Here is a 13,947-nt window from a genome sequence, read left to right as displayed (position 1 = left end):
GACTCCCAACACTGTATTCAAGCATGCAGAAGCACTCTGCATTCTGTTGCATTTTCATCATTGCTTCCATTTAAAATAAAACATATTCCTCCCTGGACTCCGCATAATGGGTCACATAGGAAGGTACTTACTAATTATTGCTTCACATTGGCATTATTCACTCTCTGACCTAACGGCACAGCATGAAGAATTCAAATAGGAAAAGGTGGAGGTCTCAGACTGTGCTACTCTGAATCCTGCACAGCCAGTTAGTCATACACACACAAGAATTCTGTGCTTGATTTAAGTAAGCTATTACATCCTCTTTACTCTTTTACTCTTTATCCTGGCACAAATCAAATCCATTCTGGACATTACCTACAAGAAAACCAGCACTATTTACTAGTTTCATGTAAAGGACTATACACAGTAACATTAAGGGATGGCACGGCCCCGTGGTCTTTACTGATTACTGTGTGCAGATGTGTTCCTAAGAACAAAACTCAACGCATTACAATGCCAGAGATGAAACTGTTTCATAAGTGGATGCAACAGACATTCTGGCAACATATGCAATGGAATTAAAAATGTTTTACCAGACTGCTGATGTCCTGGTTCTTATTACTATTAGCACATGGTATTTGGTGGGAAAGGAAGAAATCAGAATCAAGTTTTTTTTTCCAAATTATATTCATTTTCAAATGTATTTAGGCAATACAGTTCTGTAATTAGATACTTAAAAACTAACTTAAAGTGCTAAACTATATCTAAAAAAGAGTCAGGGAAAACAGTTTTAAAATGTCTGTCTCTACTAAGGATTAACAGAATCACTACTAGCACATAAAATCATTGGATCATAATGACATTACAATGTATTCAGAATCATGCTATTTTCCTTAATGCTGCAGCTGTCTTGGACAGAAATTACGCTTCTAGACATAGTGTGTTTTCTTTTTACTTACAGGCTGTCAGACAAAAATAATTTATGATTAAAAAAAAAAAATCGTGTATCTATCCCAACCAGGAATTTTGGCATTAAATCTTTGAGCTGAATCACTGAGATAATATTCTGCCAAAAATGTTTCTAAGAACAGTGCTTGAAATTCCTTTAATGTATGAATAGATCATTGGGAACCCTCCCAAGGACCTTGGGAAGCATGATAAAGAACATTCTTCTTTTTTCCCCCCTCTTTGCTAAAGGTCCAGGAGGTAGGAACACATCAATTATGTTTACAAATTTTTCCTAAAATGGTTTGTATAGGTCAGACCAGATTGCATCTGCATGAAACACATTTCTAGTCACCCAGTTAGATCCCATACAGCATACTGTTAAACACACAGTAAAATCAGGCAGCATGTGACTTGTGCTCCGTTTTAAAATGTGCTCCATTTTAAAATGTACCACTCCCATCAAAGAAACTGCACTTTGCGATAGTGGTATGTGCTATTTCTCCTGCTGGACAGACATCCTGTTGAGGTTTGCCAAGCCAAGGCTCCAGAACTGGCTGCAAAAGACAGTTTACTTGCCCTCCCAGATACAGCGAAAGGTACTTAGAAATTCAATTCCTTGCTCCTTCCCTTCCCCCCCTACCAAAGGTCCTTTTATTTTTTATTGACACGAACAATCTCTTGCAATTACCGATACGGAGTCGCTCCAGAGAAGTCTTACCTTCACAGTTTTTCCCATCAGCTGCCACTTGAAAGCCAGCGTTGCACACACAGTGAAAACTGCCATCTGTATTTATGCATCGTCCATTATTGCAGATACGGCCATTCTGTAAGCATTCATCAATGTCTGAAAGCCAAACAGAAAGAAAAATAATGTTTGGATTTTTTTCTTTTTTATACTTGGGAGGAATTTTTCCCATTTCCCCATTCCCATGGTTTTTAACCCCACATGGAAACTATATTCACCTAAGAAAGAAATTATTTTCATTTCCATAACCAAATGCGAAAGGTGGGGAAAATGTTCATCAGCTTGAAATTTCAAGTTGCTGTGAAAGAATTTCAGTGAACATTACCCTGCAGCTTGCTCAAACATGAATCAGATCTTTTTAACCTTTTTTTTTTTTTCTCCATTTTCATTCATCATGAAAATGTTTTTACTGAAATTTAACTTAACAATAGCTAACTACTGAAGGAAAGACAGGGGAAGCTTGTTTTTGTAAGGTAGGAAGAAAAATTGAGATTTTCCCACCTCAGAAGATATTTCTCCTGCTTATTTTATATTTGAAACATCAGCTCCTCATTTCCCCCTCTCTGCAGGAGGTGCTTGGCAAGTGCTTTGGAGGACCTGAATAGTGATATCACACAAGGCTGGCAGCTCTCCCTCGCCTCCAAACGAGGGGAGAGGAGATGCTGAGACAGACTGTCTAGACATTTTTCAGATTGCTCAGTGTTCTCCATCAAGGCCTGGACCATCTCCCAGAGATTCCTGCACACAAGGGACTCCGTTCACAGAGATCTCAACCAGCCTATGCAAATGCATCTAATGTACAATCACATCATCTTCACAAATATTTGGGGGGTGCCCTTCTCCAAGCCCTCTTGACAGCAGGACACTGCTGTGCTTGAGGAAGGAATAATGGATGAGGTATCCTCCAGCACGGTGCTTCTGATCTCTAGACAGGCATTTGAGGGACTGATGCCACTCAAAATCCTGAACTTCAATTTGCAGCATTGTAGTTCTGGGAAGCTGCTAAGAAATCCATTAAAATAAGTGTTTTGCCAGCAAGGAAGCAGGCCAGCAGAGGCAAGAGCTGCTCAAGTGGCAGTGGCAGCTTGCATCTCTCGACATCCAGCAAAAGCATACAGGCTTGAAAAATGTTTTCTCAACTGATAAACAAGCATAACTGACCAGTAACACAGAAAGTGAGGCTTTTTCAGTGCTCTGTGCCTTTTCCTTACTTTCATGGCACTCAGCTGTCCCCGAGCGTGGCTTTAGTTACTCTGCCAGTTTTCTTCCTTAGGGTAGGCAGAAATGCTAAATCATCTCAACATTTTCCTGGCCCTTTAGTTTTTTAGGGTTCATTAGGATCTTTGCCTTCCTGCATGGATAAAGATCTTACACTAAAAGAGGGCAGATTTAAGAAGAAGTCATCAAGAAGATTTCATTTTTCAGAAGGGGATGTAAGGAGTACATTTGCTGTAAAAAGCATATCAGCAAAGACAACATTTGACAAAATAATATACAAAATAGTCATGTAAAGTAATTTTACAGCAAATGTTGACTTTGGGAGGCTCCAATGCTATATGCATATTTTGCCAAATGCATCCCACTAGCCTTTTTCTTTTCCCTAAGCTTGTCCTAAAAATACCTTCAGAAAACAAAGATTCTGCACATCTTAGCACTTTCTGAACTGCCTGTCAAGCAAGCACAGTTCTCATAGATTGCAAAGGAACTGCTAAGTGACCACACTTTAATGCCATTAAGCTACTGGGCTTCTGACAAGCATGTGTTTGTGTAATGAATCAGTCAAATTAAAAGCGTGTGACAAAAATGACTCATAAGTAAATTCATCACCACTGAGACTCCACTTCAGCACTCCTTCACCACTAGCAAGCTGAGTTATGAAGATGCTTCTACAACTTGGCTGTTTGGCAGCAATTAGCAATACTCCCAGCAACATGCAGCAGCAGTGCTGGCTCTGCGCGTCACCCTGGATTGGAGTAAGCTTCTGTACCACAAATACATTTTGGATTCACAAAGGAAAAAACACACTAATGCAGCTAACTTTCTTTTGGCTCTTTAGAAACTGCTTCAGAAAGCAAAAACAAGCTAGGATTTCGAGCATTCAAATTTATCCTGCTTCATTTAGATGCCACATTTTTTATGGAATATCAAAGTAGTCATTAATTCTCCTGCATGTTGTCTCTTATTATGGCTTAGTGATACAATGTTGCATCCACCTTTGCTGTTCAATTACTACCCCAGGACAGTTTTGGAGTCTTAGAACCCTTATCACTGAGGAGTGATGCCACTCCTGCAGGAAGGCAGGATGAAGACAATCAGCACTGTTACTGAGCCTGTTCTTCAAAAATACCAAAAACCGGGAGTCTACAGCTTCACTGTCTAGCCTTTTCCCATGCTCTGCTACTTTCTCATACTTTATCTAAGCTGTCGTTGTTGTACTGTTCTTTGATTTCTTCCTCTTACAGTGGAGAGGAAGAATACACGGACACTGTGCTCTTTATCCACTGGAAGATTTTTTTTTTTCCTTCCACCTCTATTAGTCTCTCAATGATCTCTTAACAGTCTTTTCTCCAGCTCCAACTGGATTCGTAATCGTCCTTAGGATCCTCGTGTATCAAAAGTAAAAATGATTAAACAGTTAAAAATAATAATGTCTTTCAGTTCATAGCCACAAATGATGCCAAGATACTTCCAGCACAGGACAAAATGTCTTTCTTCATAATCCTGCTCTTAGAAGGTCAGCTCTGGCAGATTAACCATTTCAAAACAGTACTTTTATTGCCTTATTTGATCGTTAAAAATAATAATAATAATACATAACAAATGTTAAATGTTGCTTAAAAATGATTTTTCCCTTCTAGCATGAATACAATAAAACAGATTTGGCTCTAAAACAGTGATTTACCTCGGCACTCTGTTCTAGTTGGTGTGCTCTGATACCCTACTCGACACTGGCACATGTAGGATCCCTGGGTATTCACACAGTCTCCACTGATACATGGATTCTTCTCACATTCATCAACATCTGCAAAAAAACAGTATATTTTTATTAAGACATTGGCTGAAAGGCAGTCAGGTCTGCAGAGTTATTTTATTGTTTCATAGTTGTGAAATAGTATACTGCAATCTAAAAGGAAAGGGGACACCACTGAATTCCCACTAACAGGACATCACATTCTAAGCTAAATAGGAACTGGGAAACTCAGCAAGACACTGAGAGTACTCAACAAGACAAGATACTACAGTAAAGGCCTCAATCCCATACTTAGACATTTCCAGCCCCAGAAGTTACAAAATTATTGATAGAAGCAAAATCTTCCATGTATGAGACAGCTAATCCTTGCTGTTATTATCAGGCTTTGTCTGAGTTCCAAAATCTAAGGCCTTCAGAGTCCAACAGGATACTCCAGATCAGATGAAAGAGGATCTGTTCCTTTTATTAAGTGTGATTTCATGACTGCTTTTTATTTTAATTTTTTTTTACAATAGTTCATTTGCATACTCAAAGAGCTGGTAGCTTTCTGAATCGGTTATCTTGAATCACTAAGGAACATGTCATAGTCACAGGTTAATTAGGAATTCTTATTTTTGTATAATTCTGTGGCAAGTTACCAGATTTGTTAAATGCTGTCCTAAAGGCAAAGCTACTCTAGAAGTAAATTTGCAGTTGAAAATGGTTTTGACACCATTTTAAATATGAATTCTATTTACTGTTACTTGGGGTTTTCTTTTTGAGAATGTTCGTTTCCTATAAGAACTCAGAAATCATGTAGAAAATAAAAAGTTGGCTTAGAAATTTCCCCCATTATTTAAGGTAGAAAATCTCATACCAATACATTCCCCTCTAACGTCCAGTTGGAAGCCCTTGTTGCACTTGCAGCGGTAGCTCCCAGGAGTAGGAATACAATGCCCATTAAGGCAGAGATGCCGGAACAGCTGGCAATAGTCAGTGAAGTTCACCGGCAAGATCACTGAAACAACAGAGTCAGAAAAATATTTTAATAGCTCGTCATAATCATTTTTGGTAATCTGCAACTTGGACAGCATTTTCCATAAAAAGTCAACATTTACCTTTCCTCACAATGTGAATTACATACTACAACCAGCACTGAAAAAGAGAAAGTAGCACTACATCTCTAAGAGATCTGTCTGAAAACAGCTAGCAACCACTGCCTTTTTCATTGTGGTAAACCTGATGTGTTTTTTCCTTTCATTCTGCAAAAGAAAAAAAGGAAGAGGAATCTACTCACACCTAGGGGAAAAGTGGGTGAGTGGCACCCCAGATCAGCAGAGTTGGAATAATGGTTCAGTTATCTCTATTTCCACAGAAAGCCACTGAAAGAGGGCAGGAATAACACTGGAAGGTATGCCTATACGGTCTTTGGCAGGCAGATGTGAGCTGGCTCTATTCGTGCTCCCAGCTGACTAGAAGCTGTGCAGCTACGTCAGTGTAGTGTCAGGCCTGAGTTAGCATACTTTGCCTCTCAGGATTATTAGCTCAGCTTGGTGCTGACCCAAGGCTAAATAGCTTCAGCTGGTGCCAGTGCAAATGGAGTCTGCCTGCATCTGTACAGAGCATGGGTGAAACAAACTTGTGCTTATTTGCAAAAGACTATGTGGTTACACCAAATGTTTTCAGGTGGTACGTGCCTACAGCAGATTATATGTTCACTTAGTAAATTCCCTGAGAAGGGAACAGAACAAAGAATGCATCACTATGCTGCTCTGGCTTCCTCCTCACTCTAGGGAAATCTTACCCAACCCTGTGTATCACCAGAACAGTTCCTTCTTCAAATTGGGTTCACTTCAGTACACACCAGACTGATATTTTTATCTGTACATCTCCTACTTGGCCAAGCAAGAGTGAAGAAAACAACTTGAAAGAAGCAGCTTTCTTATAGCCAAGCCCTTTAAAGTAAGTAACAGTCATAACTTAAGAGCACGTTCCACAATGTTGACATGCAGCAAAGCTCACAATAGCCTTAAACAAACATAACTGTTATAATATATACATCTCAGTACAGATAGTGAGGATGTAATGCTGTAATCCTATTTTAAGGAGAAAAACACTACCTATAAGGTATACTTGCCATAAAATACATGGTAACCAGGCTATGATTAGAAGGATATCCAGTTAAGTTCCAGATAAAGTAAACAAGAGATACCATGAGCTGAAGGGAATATACTGCACCTGACAAATGTAGTTTTAAACAGAAGCTAAATGCAAATGGTGTAGCAAAAGGTAAATGTTTCCTTCTTACCATGAGGTGGTGGAGCCCGAGACGGATAGACAATTTCTGGCTGCTGAGGGACTAGGGGAGGGTAAGGACCAGGAAGAAGGGGTGGAGGGATGACTTCAGGACGGCCTGGAGGAAGGTCAGGTCTTGCTGGCAGCAGAGCAGCTACTGCGCACAATTTGCGATACTCGTCTGAAATGTGAAAACATGGATGCTGTGTTAGACTGCTGCAGCATATCCCATTTTATCCAACTCTCTGCCTTTTCACAGCATTTCAGATAAGCAATAACAAATTTTAAACAATCTGGAAACCCTGAGCCTATATCAGTTTTCTTCATAGCAATGAGCTTTGTTCTGCGAATCAAATCATTAATCCAAAGGAGGATATTAATACTGCTTGTCAGAAGAGTGTTAGAAAAAAAGATAACAAAACTGACATTCTGGATATGAAATTTAACAGTGAGGCTGCGATCTGGTCTTAATCTAATTTTAATCTGATTTTAATCAACAAATCTTTGACGAACTCGGTGAAAAGTTTACCTAAAGAAGGACTTTTGGACACGATCCCAAGTTAATTTAATACAAAGCTTGCCATAAAGTTAGAAAAATACTGAGCAGGGAAAAAAGCCCAGTTTCAACTGGATTTCTTAAAAGTTAGTCTCCTAAAACAAAGAAATATAAATATTAGCCAAGAGGCAAAACCAATTAGAGAATGAATGCACTAACACTATTTCACCGTCCAAAGAAAGTTTGCCAGTAAAAGCAGAAACCAAACAAGGTGCGTTCTAAGGAGCACAGAGAAATGGAGTCCGATCCACAGAAAATTCCTCCTTCCCCTAATGGGAAAATGATCTGTTTTGCTGTAAACAACGTCTATACTGAGTGTCATACATTCTTTTATTATCTCTATTAGTGGCATCTGTCCTACTAACCCACTTTCCCTTCTGCCCCCAACTCTTTTGTCCTCGGGAAGTGTGGTTTTGGAAAATTTGATCCAAAGAATGCACATAGAGTATCACAATTAAAGATCACATTTCCAGCTGACCTGATTCATGTCCGCAATTTGTGTGTACACAAATTACTACTTGTGCAGACAGTATCTTGGAACTTCTAAATTTTAAAGTTTATGGCATAAGAGGGGAAGGGAATTATGAAAACAAAAAGCTGAAGAGATGCATGAATTGCTGAAGCAATATAAAATGAGAACTGAAAAACAAGTTCAGTGTTGGGAGAACAAGGCTGAATATTTCAGCCTTCAACACTTTTATCACACCTTTTTTTCCACCTGTAAAACATATTAGAAATTCATCTGGAATCACAGAGGCTTTTTCAACAAACATGGTAGCCCAAAATTCTGCCCTCCCTGATTATTATCATGTTTATTTTAATGCTCTAGGTAATCAGTTTATTTGTCTATTCATTTCCCTCTAGAGTTCCTTAGGGTGATTTTAATCTTTAAATCATTTCAAAGAAGTATTTATTGTATTTTATTTGTTTTGTTCTAGCATTCTATTTTGCTTATTCATAACTAAGCTGCATCTGTTCTCTGACAGTGGTCTATCTGTGATAAAATAGACAGAGGGATATTCAGAAGAAACAGAATCTGCATAAATGCATACACAAACTGCACTATGCAAATGTTTGCTAATGATGGTTTTAAGAGTTGATTCTCTAATCATCCATTCTCTACAACCCACTGATCAGTGTCTGTGAAAGAAACAATACTGTATTTCTTTTCTACTCTATACTGGTAATGCCCAATTATCCGAAGGCAATTCACCAGGAGCAGAGGCCCTCCACACAAAAAGAAGTCATGGCCTCGGGGCTGCCCATTTACTGAATGGAATTAGCACACATGAAGGAGCTGTTTAGGTGAGAATTGAACAGATGCATTAGTGGATGCCTGAGACACCACTTTTAAAGCATTTACAGCATCAGTGGTGAACACTGCCATTCCACATAAACAATTATTGCCATGTTATGCAAAAAAATACAGTGCAAGCCCTTTTTATTGCAACTTTAATCTCCATGTATAATTTCCAGCCATAAACAACCTATTTTATAGTACCATCTGATCTGCTGCTCACGCTGAAAATGCAACCACTTGGTTATGTTATGCAGCTAGTGCTCCACTTCATGTTGCTATGTACTCCTATTTCAGAACTAGAGACTTTGGGACACTTCATAGGCAGATCAAAATTCCTCATCTCGCTTTCTCAGGATATACTGAGGAATAAGTGAACATGATTAAATAATGACAGCAATAACTTGCACATGTTTAAGTCATTTCAAATAATTTCAGAATATAGTTGAAACAAGCAAGTTTGGTCTCTATCTATATCACAATCCGAGTCAGGACAAAAATGTGGAATATAACCATGGGGACACCCCGCACGGATTTTTGCATCAACAAGTCCTGGATGCTAACTCTTCCTCATTCATCTCTCAGTCAGCACCGTGAGCTGAATTACTTCACTTTTCCACCCAGCTTATTCAGCAGTCAGATATCAATAATCAGAAAGTACGTAAAGAAAACAGGGATTGTCTCAATCTGTTAAGATTGAGGAGCTGTCTCCTTCCTGTTTCAGATGAGTATCAGTAGATTACACTATTTTCTTGGCATCATTTGTCAATATTGGACATTTGACATATTTAAAAACTATTAGTAAAATAGTGTCAGAACCAGGAAAAGACCTTCCAGAGTTCTGATCTTGGATCCCTCTTCAGCATTATATTTCCACTCAAAGAATTAAAACCAAGAATTACAAACACTCCCATATGTGACCTCTGACTACTCAGAGCTATACTGCAGTACTGTCATGACCTCAGTTCCTCCCTAAACCTTGCACCTCTCATGAGCTTTGCCCTAGCAATCCTTAAGCTTCTTGTGTTCTTTCTTTCCAAGGCAGTCCTAAACAAATTCAAAACCATATTTCCTCCAATCCCTCACACTTAGTTTTACAATATTCTCTAAATTCTAATCTCATATTATCTGGGGATCCTGACACACAGCAAGGCAATAAAGTACAGCACTTTTTGGTAGCAGACAGAAATTATGTTCTTTGTCAAATTCTGGTACAGCATCTCAGAAAGCTAGGTATAAGGGAAAGGAAACCCCAGTTGTCCAATGAGAACAAAATTACAGAGGGTTCTATTAGAAGGCTCTGGAGAAAGTAACTTGGGCCTAAAGAGGGTGTTGAAAACAAAGACCAAATCAGGCTACAAATCATCAGTAAGCAACAGGTCAAGTCCTTTGACTATGTTTGCTTGCCGTAGCCTGTTGGGGGGTCCTGAGCAACCTGCCATAAGAGACTCTTGTTTGAGCAGTGGGATTAGACTAAACGATTTCCCAAGGTGCCATCCAGCCACAATTATTCTGTACAGTGCTGTAATGAAAACATTACTGATGAAAGAAAATGCCTGCCTAATTCAGTGCTTGATCACAGCCATAAAAATACAGGTGGATTCATACCAGTGGATCTGATTGGGCACATTTCAGGGGCGCTGGCTGCAGTAGAAGACCAGCATCGGCCGCTGTCACAGCAACACTGCATTTTGGACAAAGGCTGTGGGAGCTGATTGCCACAGCGCCCATTGGTCAGAGTAGAGAAGCAGTATCCAGGACGCACATCTACCAAAAGAGAGAGAAATGGATACGTAACCATCAATCCAAAGAGGAATATGACTTTAACAGAAAGGAAAAGCCCTCCTTTACTTGGTTGATTACACAATCTATCACGCAGCAATTGCAACATCACAAAAAAACTAAAAGCAAAAGGCACAAAACCAGAAAAACATTGATAAAATTTTGGCTACTTGGAGTTCAATGCAGGTGAAACGCTTTCTGTGTGAACGCCAAAGTGAAACATGAGATGTCAATGAATCAGAGAAGGAAAAAAGAATGGATATGCCTCAGTGTCTCCAGAGAAAAATTCCAGTGTAATCTCTATTAAAGATAGTACCAGATCACTGCTGTTTATGCTTTGATTTGAAAGACACAGATATACAGCATTAAACTCAGTGTTGCAGCTCTCAAAGCAATAATTCACTTTTCATTAGTCATGGCTTTCCCAGCTGAAGTATGTCATGATTTGACAAGATATAGGCTTGCAGGCAAGAAAGAGCAGCAGCTTTAACTAGTGCCATCACATTGTTTATGGAGATGTGCTGGCTTCCTGTCTGAAAAGGGTGAGCACGTGCTGTACAAAGAACATCTCGTACCCAGACTTCATACAGTTAGTTCTAACAACATTGTACAGAAGATCCCCTACCTTAGAGAAGGGAGAGAAAATGTGGATGGAAGCAAAAAATAAAATAGAAATAAAATAATCCTGTGATAAATATACAGCTCTGAGCGATTGTTTAACAATAGGTCACATCATGTCAAATTCAGTAAAAGCTGAAGTGTGACTTGATGCTGCATGATAAACCGAATCAACTTTGTTCCTAAAATACATGAGCATTTGCTGTCAAAGTGTACTGGAAAAAGTTGCAGATATCACCCTACATTGGCAGACACCCTTTACTAACAAAACAGCATCTCAGTTATACAGGGCACAGTATATTTATCTGCCCTTCTCTCTGCTTTCCAGAATTTACTAGATCATCTAGTGGATATATATGCATAAAAGAGAGAAGTTTCTTACTATTCTGAGGAAATTTTATATATAGTGATACACTGGGAGAGTCTGTGATGGTTCTGCATTAGTGGAGCCCTGAACACAGATGTTATTGGCAGTAGAGCTAAAAAAAAAGTCAGTTGGCCTTTGTTTCTAAATTTTAGTTACTTCAACCTTATTATCATATAGTGGAAATCTAAAATAGAAAAAAAAAACTATTCAGTTCTGTAACTGGCCTTCTGGTACCCAACTAAAGTGCTGAACACGTGCACTCTTTAATTTACCATTTTAAAACCAAAGAAAGTGCAGACACAAACTGTTTCTCATCGCATCTGTTGTTATTTTTCTCTTTATACAGAGTAGAGGTGTATTCAAATGCTTGGTGTGATGTTGGGGTGCACTGTAAGGAATGGAGTACCTAAACAACACTATCATCATCTCCTGTAATCTGTCCTTCTCAGTTTTGGCCCGTATGAACTTTTGAAACAATTGAAAGCAGTAATGGGCAGAAAAAAAGTATCAGACAGGTTCTTTGCATCTGCAAAACGTGTCATTAAAAAAAATAAACAAAGAACAAATATCTTTTTCTACCTACAGGTGTAAAAGCTTATCCCAAAACCAGATCATTTTCAGAAAATATGGTAAACTTGAGAGGAAAAATGGCAAATCTTTTCATATTCCTAATTATTGATTTTCTTATTTAGTTCTTTTTTTTTTTCTTATTTAATTTTCAGTTGCAAAAGTGAAAAGAGACAAAAAAGGTCAAGACCAGCTGAAAACAACTTTTCTTGTGTTTCAGAAACATGAAATCATTTTCAGCTTTTACAATTTTAATATTTTTCAGTAAAAAAAAAAATACAATAAAAAAACACCATGCATATAAGCTTTCAAGAAAAATAAGCTTCTTTTTTTCCTTTTTAAATACATTAAAAAAAAGTAAGACTGAGATCTATATGATTTCTTCATAGCGTTCTCCATGCATTTGGTCAAGATGTCCTACTTCTGTTCCTGCTCTCCAGCTCTAGGAGATACCATCTTTCCTTTGTTTACTCTAATCTCTTAAGGTTTATAATAATGGAACTCCCAGTTCCCCCTTTGGATATTTGTCTCCATTCGAGTCCCATAAGGGAAATATTTCTCAGAAGCACTTCCTTCTCTGTAACAGAATAGACACGCTCAGCTCATGCTTTTCACTTAAGATAGACATGTTGTAATTGAAACAAGAGTACACATTTTGCCCAGCTCTAATACAGATTCAAGTTCTATCCCTGTTAATATTGCAAGTATGTGATATGCCTTTTAGACATTACTCCAAAATATCTGTAGATAATTAATAGTGCTTTCCATTTAGCACGTTTTGCCTAGGACACAAAGCCAAAATTTTAATGATGGCTCACAGTCTGGCATATTACTTAACAAAGCCTGTAATCATTTAAATCCCCAATTCTTCAGTTAAACTATTTCAGATTGCAAATGCAGTGGGTAAAAAGACTGGAAGAGTGCAGGAATGGGGTGAATACTGGGCAGTTCTGACTGAGATGTAAGTATAAAAAGTAAAAAGAAAATAGCAATTGAGCTTCTCCATAGAATTTTTTTGCTTCAAAAAGCTGCATAAATATCCTTTGTAAATATTAACTACAAGCAGAAATCAATGATCCACAGCCATTTGAGAGCTGTTCATCTGGGGCAATACAAGCAATGCTCCATCAGCATTTTAAGTGAGCAGTACATATCTGATCTACCAAAATGCTTTCCTTGATAATGGAAGAAATACAGTTCACTTCTCTCATCCTGTAGAAACATTCTACATTCCTGTAGAATGGCAATAGAATATATTTGAATAGAATGTTTCAAAATTAATCCAAATTATTTCCAGAACTCTGAAGAGAATTATTATCACTTGGTACTTTCCTCTGTGAAGTCATTTCTGTTCAACTCTTTCCCAAACGATTTTCTACCACAGGTACTAAATACAGCAAGCTCTCTTGAACTCTGGCACTGTCTCTGGGCATGAGCCTTTAACGTTTACAAGCTAAAACCAAGGAAATACGTCTTTCATTTGATTCCTAAATAATGACAATGATTGCTCAGAATTCACCACTGGCAGTCAAAAAAAGTAATTACTGCATTAAATTGAGAGAAAGGAAAAAAATAAAAGTAACAAGATACTCGACCTGCTGCAGAGCATGCTATGTGATTCCCAGAAGTAACGTGAAAGTGCACTAACACGGCTCTTTCATGGCTTTGGCACTGCAGAGGCAATCATTCAATTCATACAGTCCTTTGATAACTAGTGTAATGTTTGAAACACTGGTTCTGCTGTACCACAGTGAAAGCCAGAAAGAACAGCACTGCAACATCATCACTGTTATGAAAACAGATCCAAGTGCCCCACACCCAGTTTATCATGCTGTTTCTT

At 38.3% G+C, this 13,947-nt stretch overlaps 1 protein-coding gene across 2 annotated transcripts in view; it reads right to left on the bottom strand.

Moving 5' to 3' along the window:
• The window catches only part of FBN1 (fibrillin 1), a gene marked incomplete at both ends in the record, with an annotated part of 146,511 nt that overhangs the window by 73,983 nt on the left and 58,581 nt on the right, over positions 1-13,947 (bottom strand). For both annotated transcript variants that reach the window (XM_079541146.1, XM_079541145.1), the window contains 5 exons: positions 1,649-1,774; positions 4,578-4,697; positions 5,503-5,643; positions 6,934-7,101; positions 10,382-10,540. In XM_079541146.1, coding sequence (XP_079397272.1) covers positions 1,649-1,774; positions 4,578-4,697; positions 5,503-5,643; positions 6,934-7,101; positions 10,382-10,540 — 714 coding nt within the window. The remainder of the gene's footprint in view (positions 1-1,648; positions 1,775-4,577; positions 4,698-5,502; positions 5,644-6,933; positions 7,102-10,381; positions 10,541-13,947) is intronic.

The sequence above is a fragment of the Tetrao urogallus genome, assembly GCF_951394365.1.
Source record: "Tetrao urogallus genome assembly, chromosome: 11".
Taxonomy (NCBI): Eukaryota; Metazoa; Chordata; class Aves; order Galliformes; family Phasianidae; genus Tetrao; species Tetrao urogallus.
This window is presented reverse-complemented; position numbering and strand designations above follow the sequence as displayed.